At 35.8% G+C, this 10861-nt stretch overlaps 1 protein-coding gene across 3 annotated transcripts; it reads left to right on the forward strand.

Annotated features, from left to right (window-relative positions):
* The first annotated feature begins 1755 nt into the window (after positions 1 to 1755).
* LOC140881325 (putative pentatricopeptide repeat-containing protein At3g25970) lies at positions 1756 to 8063 on the forward strand. Of its 3 annotated transcripts, XR_012149924.1 has the most exons (4): positions 1756 to 1877; positions 3717 to 4011; positions 4092 to 6636; positions 7351 to 8063. XR_012149924.1 is itself a non-coding variant. In XM_073286532.1 (2 exons), exon 2 carries the CDS (start codon positions 4112 to 4114, stop codon positions 6215 to 6217), a length of 2106 nt encoding a protein of 701 aa, XP_073142633.1. In that variant the 5' UTR covers positions 1756 to 1877; positions 3717 to 4111; the 3' UTR covers positions 6218 to 8063. The 3 variants fall into 3 exon arrangements, 1 of the variants encoding a protein (XP_073142633.1); XR_012149923.1 differs by having other exon boundaries at positions 3717 to 6636; XM_073286532.1 differs by having other exon boundaries at positions 3717 to 8063.
* Positions 8064 to 10861: the final 2798 nt, after the last annotated feature.

Consider the following 10861-nt stretch of genomic DNA (forward strand, 5'->3'; position numbering starts at 1 on the left):
TCTAGTGATACTAAATTCCATCGACAAATGTTACAGGATGTGCAAGATCCTGAGGAAGAGATTATAAACTTTTTCATTGACAAAGTTTTTGATTCTTTAAAAGAGTCATTAGAAGAAAATATTAAAAAAGTGGTTTATGATTGACAAACACAAAGATATTTGTCCCAAATGTTTCTGCTACATACAGTGGAAAATTTTTTTTGATCAAATCATTATCGACAGCCATAATAAGAGGCAAAAAAGTTTTGAAGAAAACTATTCTTATCCACAGAGGAAATGGATTCTCAAAGAAACCAAGAAATTAATAAAATATCATAATGTTAAATTTCAGCATTGTATAAAGAAATATCCGAAAACTACAGAATGTATTCGGCAACAGCTTTCTAGAGACATGATGTGACAACCAAAGACTTTTGCAACAACCATTAAAGTCTTGATAAGAAGATTCGTCATCATATGGCCACAAAAGTCCACTAATGTCCAAAGACATCATTATCTACTTTAATAAAGTAGTATTATTTTATTAAAAGTTGTATTATTGATTATACTATTTATTTTTAGGTTTTGAAATCCGAGGTTTCATGTCCGGCTCTTTCTTCTATATATATAGGATAGTTTTTAGTTTTGTAAGTACGTTGCATTTTAGAATACTACTCTCTCTTAACTCTGCAAAAAAAAATCTCTTGTAATTATTCTCTTGAAGCTATCAGAAATAAAACTTCTACTGGTTTTTATTGTCAGTTTCCTTATTTTTTATAAAATTTTTGTTTTGTAATTTATTTATCTATGTATTTAGCCTGAATGGCAGGCTAAACTATTTTGTACTAAATCATGAGCTGACAATATAATTATTTAAAACTTGGTTCTTATGTTGTTTATGGATTCATAAAAGATAGATCAAGTTATTATGGGTTAAATCAGTAGGTTAAATCACATGTTCAAATATTTGATTGAAAGTTCTCTTTCAGCTCTTTAGCCGTTTTAGTCGTGGTTTGGCGTTTAGGCGTTTTTCGAGCAATTTTTTGAGAACTGATAATCAAACTATTTGGAAATATCATATGTATGATTTTGTAATATCCTACACTGATTTGTAATATCCTATAATAATTTGATTTCTATGATTCCTGGTTAATATATATAGTATACAGTAATAATAATATATTATATATATATATAATATAATATATATCTTATATATAATATTACACACATAAATATATATATATGTGTGTGTATGCGGGGCGGGCCCATCCAAACCCGAGAGTCACCCAGGACATGTTGAATCGGACCCGCTTTGTTTCGAAACCCGTTTGACCGAGTTTGAACCCGTGGAGATTGTCACGGAACTGGTTAGTATGTTTGGATACCTAAAAAATAGAATTTGGAATTGAAATTGGAATTCAAATACCATTTTGGTGTTTGAAAAAAAGTTAAAATATATATTGGAATTTATTAGCATAAATTTTAAGAAAGTGATATTTTGTAAGAAAAAAATGTTAGAAAAACTTAAATTTATAACTAAAGTTTATAAATTTATTATTAAAAATAATTTTATTATTTTTATAAATTCAAATCCGATCAATTTAAATCCCATAAAAACCCATCAAATATCAATCCCATTTTAAAATTTCATTTTATCTAACACCAAAATAATATTTCCAAATCCAAATCTCGCTAAATCCATTCTAAATCCAGTACATCAAACCCAGTGAACACGGCTTCAAATGTCAATTGTTATTAATTATTATATTGTGTTGGGCTTTCAACAAAACCCAATCGCCACTGTTTCCTAACCAACATGAAATCCGATCTGTCGCCCCCTAACCCTGAACGCCGCATAAGTTTGGAATTAAAGGACGAGAACTCCATTGTTACGGGTAAATCTTTTTTATCTTGATTCTCGTTTTTTTTTTCTCATGTTCATCTGCGAAAATGATTTCATAAACTGTTGGATTTACTTGTTCAGTTTTGAGTTTTCTACTAATTTTTTGGCGCCCATGTTCAATGCCCAAGTCGATTTAATTCTAGTGGCTTTGATTGGGTAACATTTACATCTGAGCATATAAAATCAATTGTTAGTGTTTAAAACTGGTTACTTTGGTTACCAATTTTTAATCGCTTTGGTATAGTCAGTTTCGATAGCGAAATTCGATTAGTTCGGTTGGTCAGGAAAAAAATTGGTGGGTTTGGTTTTGCTCTATCGGTTTGGTAGATTCGGTTTTGAACGATTGCTCGCCATTAGGATTGATGTTTGTTTTCTAAGTATGTTATTTGACCATTATTCTGTAAGATGTTGTCATTCATTTATTTGTATATTATCTATGCACTGAAATGAGCCTCAGATTTGATTTATCTAAAGAAAAGAGATAGATGGAGTAAGGTAGTATTTGGGATTGCTGCTAGGAAGCACTTTTCATCTTTTCATACACAAAATTTTGAAAATGTTGTGAAAGAAAAGCTCGAAAGCGCTTTTTAGAAGCAATTCCGAACACTACCAAGAACTGAACATGTAGGTGATATAATAAAGGACATGAAAAATATGAATTGCTAGGTAAATCCGGTGTTGTAAATGGCGGTAGGCGGTGGAAGGGCTGTCAGTGACCACCTACCACTGGGTGGTTTTATTGCACTATTTTTTGTGCTTAATTATATATATATAATCATGAAATATATGCATAAATGAAAGACACCGAAAGAAACATAACTAAATAAAACTATAAAATTTCTAAAATTAGAACAAGAATTTATTAAAAATTAAAAGTTCTAACTTAGTGGGCTGGCTGCGACTCGGCGGTTTGAGGTGGAATGAGGTAGGGCTTGTGGCACTTGTGGGTGATTGAGTTGGCTATTGTGTTTTGAGGAGAGTGTATAATGTATTAATAGCTAGGGTTTTTAAAATTTTGTTGACTTTTTGACGGGCTAAACCTCCCGCCTTCACCCCCTAGGCGATTGCCTCGACGGCTGGACCGCCATTTAGAACACTGGATAAATCATATTCCTAATCGAAGAACCTTAAAATCTCTCATTCTGATTCATTCTTTTTCTCCTGTTCAAGTATAAAGATTATCACCGAATTAAGTTTGGGATGTGTACTTTTGTCACCCATATGCAACCAGGACTGAGACCTCACCTAGCATACGCTTTCTGATTTGGCATTATCTTGTTAAAATAATAAATGGTTTGATTTAAACTTTTTTATATCTATGGTTATTAGAGCCATCGTCACCTATTAAATTTCTAGGGATTGCTAGGAGTTTAATTATTTGGACATATTGAAATAACGGTCGAAACACGACGTGGGGCTGCTATATGTTTTTAAAAGATTTGACATTATTATCAATTATAATTTTTGGTAAGACGGGAAACAATCAATTCTACAAAATTTCAGTTTTTGAATGCTTTGAATTCGCTTTGTGTGCAGCAACTTAAAAAATTGATAACACTATTATGTGCTTGTTAATTTTTTATAAAGAATATTAATTCCATTAACTTTTATATTTTATGGTCAAAAATTTTTTGAAACCTGAAAGTATAATAATAGTTTTTTTGTATTTTTAAAGAACCATTTGCTTTACTTTCTGCAGTCGGTTGTAAGGAACTTAACGGTAGTCTTGCTTTTTTCCATCAATAATGTGGTCATGTTAGTCTTTGTGACATGATTTTTTGTAAGAATTATAGATGCTGGGTTGTGAACTTCACCAAATTATATCTTCCAGGTGCTTCAACTGGAAATCCTGACATCAATAAAGGAATTTTTGGAGTTAAAAAAGGTTAAGGCAGAGAAGAAATCGAACTAAAAACAATGCTTCAGATGACAGCCTTCCCGATATTGATGATGCTGATGTATATGCTTCATTGATTCATATCCATCACTTGGGTTTGGTTTCTCAAAGATTTTAACTAGTGATGATAGAAGATAAATTCCTGCATTATCTGGAACACCTTTACTATGATTGCAATGCCACATGCCTGATTTTGGGTGCCCATAACATTGGGGCTCCAACTCTAGAGGTTTTTGAGTTCTTTCCATTTTTTCAAACACTTTGAATTTGTTATGTAATTTTGTAAAGCCGCATTTGTTTGCTTTGTAGCAAGCATCGACTTATCATGAATGAGGCCGCTGCACTTGCTAACTGAAACCTCTCTTCCAAATTTAGCCAAAGTTGCAATAACCCATTGCCAAATCATCAAATTATCGCTGATTGCAGATATATATACTGCCAATAACCTCATAAATAATTACATAAAATGCAAAGAATCAGACACTGCTCTCAAACTGTTCAAAGAAATGACCCACAGAGACACGACCTCTTGGAACACTATTATTACCGGATATGTGAACTCCGGAAACTTTATGGGTGCGTGGGAAGTCTTGAAATCTATGAAAAGACACGGGTTTGTGTTCAATGGTTACACTTTTGGAAGCATGCTGAAGGGCATTGGTGTAGCTGGTGAACTCATGAATGGGGAACAGGTTCATTCGGATGTTGTCAAGATAGGGTTTGATGAAAATGTGTATGCTGCAAGTTCACTTCTGGATATGTATGTGAAGTGCGGTAAGGTTGTGGATGCGAATAAGGTGTTCGATTTCATGTTGGTGCGGAATACCGTGTCTTGGAATGCTTTGATTGCTGGTTATGCAGATTTTGGCGATTTCTTTCATTGTTTTCATTTGTTTAGGTGTATGGATGCGGAAGGAGTGAGAATTGATGATGCTACATTCGCACCACTTTTAACTTTGCTTCATGATGTTGAATTTTATGAGTTGATGAGGCAGTTTCATGGAAAGATAATGAAACTTGGTTTAGAGTTTGAAAACACTGTTCTTAATGCTATGATCACTGCATATTCAGAATGTGGATGCATTGAAGATGCTAACAAAGTGTTTGATGGTGCTGATGGGTGCAGGGATTTAGTTACATGGAACTCAATGTTAGCAGCTTATATGCAAAGTGATCTAGAAGAGTGTGGTTTTGATCTCTTCTTAGAGATGATGAGACTGAGGCTGGAGTTGGATGCCTTCTCCTATTCTAGTATATTGAGTGGCTGTTTTGGAGATGCAGTACAAGGCCAAGGGAAAACCTTGCACGGTTTAGTAATAAAGAGGGGATTAGAACAGTTAACACATGTATCTAATGCATTGATCTCTATGTATTTGAAATCTAATAGCTGCTCCGAGGAAAATGCTATGAAAGTATTTGAACACATGGACGTAAAGGACCTCGTCTCCTGGAATACAATTTTGACTGGCTTATCCCAAAATGGGCTGAGTGAATATGCCTTGAGGCTTTTTCAGAATATGCATCTTGAATATCTCGAAATTGATCAATATACTTTTGCGGCAGCCATACGTTCTTGCTCGGATTTGGCCACCCACAAGATGGGTCGACAAATTCATGTCATGGTGCTAAAATCAGGTTTTGAGGGAAATGAATTCATAGCGAGTGCAATGATATTTATGTACTCAACATGTGGCATGGTTGATGATGCATGGAAATCCTTTGAGGGATCACATAAGAGAAGTTCAGTGACATGGAACTCTATCATTTTTGCGTATGCACAACATGGGCAAGGTAAAATTGCTCTTGACCTCTTTTACCAAATGGCTGAGCGAAAGGTGAAGATGGATCATATCACTTTTGTTGCTGTTCTCACAGCGTGTAGCCACATTGGTTTGGTCGAAGAAGGCCTCGAAATTTTACGGTCAATGGAACTTAAATATGGAGTTCTGCCGCAAATGGAAAATTTTGCGTGTACGGTTGACCTACTAGGCAGGGCTGGACATCTAATGGAAGCGAAGGAACTGATAGAAGAAATGCCATTTGAACCTGATGCAATGGTGTGGAAAACTCTATTAGGTGCCTGCCGGGCTTGTGGTGACATAGAATTAGCGACTCAAATCGCTAGCCATTTGCTGGATATAGAACCTGGAGAACACTGCAGTTACGTCCTTCTCTCCGACATGTATGGACATCTTAAAAGGTGGGATGAGAAGGCTAGTGTAAAGAGACTGATGAGGCAGATGGGAGTTAAAAAGGTACCCGGTTTGAGTTGGGTGGAATTAAATGGCGATGTTCATGCTTTTAATGCGGAGGATAATTCTCACCCTAATTGCCAAGAAATTTATCAAACTTTGAAAGAGTTGACACGTGTAATCAGGATTTCGCATGATGATATTCCATTGGAAGATATTATGAATCTTGCCATTGGGTGTTGAAGTTTGTTCATGTTCGATTGCTCCAGCTTTGAGCTTCCAAGAATACGGATTCATGGACCTGGAATAGCTGTCTTCCTCGGCAATGAGTGAGTGATATAACAAAAATGGGAAATTTGATAGAAGAATTGGTGCTCTATCAGGAACCGATAGACTGGAAGAAAATTAGAAATTTGCCTGATATTGTTTTGCTGTCTTTGAGATGAGAGCATTGTCACACTGATTGTTGATTTATATACGGGTAATTTGCATTCCCCCTTGCACTTTATGTTTTTGGCATTTATCTCCCTTGCATGATATAATTTTTACACATGACAAGGGAGGTGAATGTCAAACGCATTAAGTGTAGGGGATGTTGAATGCGAATGACCCATTAACCTGCTAGGTTGTGTGAGCCGGTGCAAGAATTTTAAACATTGGAGGTATGCTAATCTTCTCTTATCTAATGTTATTCAGTCCCATCAAACAAGTATTTGTCCTGAACTAGTTGTATCTTCTGCGTTGGACGGGAATGCTTTCTTCTTGTCAGTTTATTTTTGTTCCCTCGTTTTTACAGTTTGTTTGCACAGTGCACTTGTTCTTGCCAACCATAATACTCTGAACTTTATCTTCATGCGACGCTGTACACAAGTTCTATTATTCCTTTTTTGGATCACCATAGAAATTCTTCATCAAATTTCATACTTACTTTTACTGATGAAAAATTTTGTTAGTTTCAATTTATGAAAGTTTTCTAAGAAGACATGATTTAGGCCCAATCTACACAAGTTTACAGAACCCTCTATACTATTTAAACCCAGCCGGCTTAGGTCCCTAACACGCACGAATATGTCTAATTACATGGTTTTAGGCTGGCCAAATGACTGCTGCTACCTTTTTAGTTTGCTGGAATTCCAATGGTTCTTCCTGTAAAGTTGGTCCAATTATCCTTTGCTTACCCAAGGCTGATAGAGCACTTGTTCTGTTGTTCATTGAAACGTATACCTTCACCATTAATTGGGTACAGATTTTTCCTGGGTAATTTACAGCTAATAGGAGATAATACCTTTCCCTTTCCTTGTTTTCTCTCTTTTTTTTTTGTTTGTTTGTTTGAATCTGATGAAAAGGTTGGGCTTGACTTACTCATCTTCTTGAAGTGAAAATGCTGGCGATGATCTTTATAAAAAGACGGAAATTTTGGTAAAGAGGCAAAGCACGCAAGGGCGGAGCCGCGTTCAGCCCGGGTGGTCCTCCAATTTATTTTTTTAAACTTTCATGTATTAGAATTGGGCAAAGTTTGTTTTAGCCCCGTGGCCCAATGGAAATTTTTTTTAAAAAGCCCACGATTTAGGTAGTGTTTGAGAGAGCTTACAGGAAGCACTTTTCAGCTTTTCCTAACAAAATTTTGAAATCTTGTGAAATTTTATTAAGAAAAAGCTGAGAAGTGCTTCTTAGAAGTTAAACACTACCTTAGTGCCAAAAGTGGGCTGTTCTTACTTCCTCCTACTTTCTTTGTCATTTTATCTACCCTTGCTCTCTGGTTGGTGGTGAATGCCGCGAAGAGGCCAATCTCTACTCGTTTTCGAAGGGATCGAAGAAGTGAAGTAGGATCTCCTCGTCGTCTCTACTCTTCCTCACGCATATCTTGCTCGCCACAAGTAATCTAGACTATTTTATTTTCATATTGAGTTTATTTTTACTACTGTAATGCAAACTCTCTTAGGTGGTGTTTGGGAGAGTTTTTAGGAAACACTTCTCAACTTTTCGTTAACAAAATTTCACAAAATTTCAAATATTTGTTAACGGAGAAGCTGAGAATTGCTTTTAAGAAGCTCTCTCAAACACTACCTTATTCAATCGTCTGAGTTTATTTCTTTTTTCTGGCCTCTTATTACACTACTTGCTCCCTTTGTGATTAGCAGTTAATGTTTTATAAGATTAACTGAATTGAGAGTTGGATTTGGATTGGTTTTGGGTTAGGTATTGACCACAATCTGTTTGATAAAATGCTCAATTTTTAAGGTATTGCCCTTTATGTTATCAGTTGTTTTGCACATAAGCATTAGATATTGATCACAATGTGTTTATTTTCTACACGCCAATTAAGGAGCTAAGGATGAAGATTTGGGGAAAAAAATTATAAAATCATAAAATAAATCAGTAGAATAATTTACGGAGAATCAATGGAGTTGGAGATTTCTTGGAATTCAAATTCTGAAAATGGGGAAAATAAAAGGATAATAAATAAAGTATTCAATCATTGCAATCCCAAGCAACTGGATGGATATATGTGATTGAAGAAAGATTAAAAAAATGATTAAAAAAAGATTAAGAACATAAAAATCTAATAACCATAATTCAAGAAATTAATAGTTGGAGCCTCCAATATAGATGACATTCATTCAAGTTTTTCTCGCTATCTAATGCTTATTTTCTTTCTTTATTTTTTTTAGAGAGAATCTAGTGTTATTTTCTATGCATTTGTTATAAAATATGATGATGCTATGATATGCGAGTTATTCTTCTCGTCTACGACTCTTTATTTTTTAATATGTTTTATTAATATTTTGTTTTGGTAGAAAAACATGAATTTGTCATGAACTATGAAGATGGAGCGGTCTATGATTCTTTTATTCATTTTGAGTTCCTCCTTTTTTAAAAAAATTGCAGTTTTCAATTTCGTAAAAATGTTAATTGTTTGACGTTTGTTCAAGTTTTAATAGGTTATTTTAAGTTCAAATCAAGAGAAAAAGATGGGAAAAAATATTCTATTATTTTTTAAGCCAATAATTGACAATCCTTATTCATCCAAGAGTTTCAAGACTAATACATACATTCCTGATAAAGAGCCCAAAACTCCATATAGCCCGAATGTATTTGAAATCCTGACTTCACCGTTGAAAATGATTAATCCTACTAAGTAGTTTTTATGACATAAAGTGACAAAAAGCGACTCAAGTAAATCATAGGATTGAGAAGAATTAATTGGGGGCATATCCGCATGTGGTACAGGTAATTCGACATCAATTTATGCTCAATTTCCCTAACAATATATATGACGACAAAGGATTGAAAATCCAAGCTTTGTAATATAAGTCGAGTGCTATAGTATCCAAAAGAATAAAACATGATATATTATATGATATTCATGATAGACAAATACATCAGTGTACGTATAGAGAGCTTCTATAATACACTGCACTATGTAATCTACATCCGAAAGGGTGAGGATCTTATGTTTAGCCCCCCGATGAAATGCGAAAAAAAAAAAATTCAAGTCATCTTATGAATTTTTATCTATTATCGTACTCTATTATACTATAACAAAAAACATCGATTAGCAACTTTCAATGATCGTCACTTAATTTATTCAATTTGAACTCGGGCCATCATATTCTATAACAAAAACTCTAAACGTCGTAAAATTTAGCAGACGAGTAAAGAAAGTTGTCGTCATGACCATCCCCCTATCATTAACTATTGAGATAATGTTAAAGGTGTATTCAATATCGTGTACATTTATAGTAGCCCGTATCCGAAATCAGTGATTAAGTGTTAATCAATTCATTAATCCTACTAGTTAAGAGTAAACGTGATTAAGGGAACTCTTAATGGGTTAACGGAGTCCGGAATTGGATTCAGAACACTTGGAAATGGTTTGAGGGTCATCGAGTTCGGAGGCTCCGAAGTCAAGGTTCGGACGATCCGAAGAGTGGTTCGGACGCTCCGAACGTGCTGCCGACAGTCGTCATGGATGACGTCATTATGCTGACGTAAGCAATGACGTAATATTGAGTTCGGATGATCCGAAGTCCAGTTCGGGCGATCCGAACGTGTTCGGAGGCTCCGAAGTCAGTTCGGAGGGCCCGAACTTCGTCTATAAATAGGGGGTGCCGAGCTCATTTTTGAGTGCACCGATCCCTCTCTTCTCTCTCAATTCCTTAGCCTTCTAACTCAGATCTAGGGAATTCTAGGCGTCCCGTTGGGAATCCGAAAGTGGCATAGCGATCCAGGCGTCGTAGCGGAGCTGTGACCTAGTTTTGAGGCACTCGACGGCAAAGGGCTAACGACGGACGAAGGTATAGCTTTTGCTTCCTATAAATATTTAGGAGTGTGCTATAGCTTAGTTAAGGCTTTTAGAGCACTATAATGATAGTAGTATCATTTGGCAGTGTAGAGCAGACTATAGGCGTGGACCTAGAGTTGGTAGAGCTTGCACTGATTTGAGGTACGAAAGTACTGTTCGAGATATCCTGACTGAGTATGCATGTATTATGTGACTGTATGGTTTATATGTCATTGATTTATGCTGCATTCATTTGTATACTGAGCTATCTCCTTCGAGATATCTGTTAGTAGGGTTTTTCCCTATCCTGTTAGTGGTTGGACTTCCATCGATTTGGGTCCGGCATATCCACTGGTATTATGGTATGGGAGCCACCTCCTGAAACGACGGCACAGCGTGCTACATACCAGGGCCCGGTCTGTCTCTGTTATCTGATCCTTGACCTCGAGTTTATAGGGAGTTCACTTTGCATGCATGTATACTCATACTCTCGTACTGAGCGTTTTATGCTCACGTCTCGTACTCTGTATTTCTGGACACCCAATTCCATGGGGCAGGTTTGCGATTGGATGAGGCGGGTGGATCCAAGAGAGGCTAGGCGG

Source organism: Henckelia pumila, chromosome 2, assembly GCF_033568475.1.
Source record: "Henckelia pumila isolate YLH828 chromosome 2, ASM3356847v2, whole genome shotgun sequence".
Lineage (NCBI taxonomy): Eukaryota > Viridiplantae > Streptophyta > Magnoliopsida > Lamiales > Gesneriaceae > Henckelia > Henckelia pumila.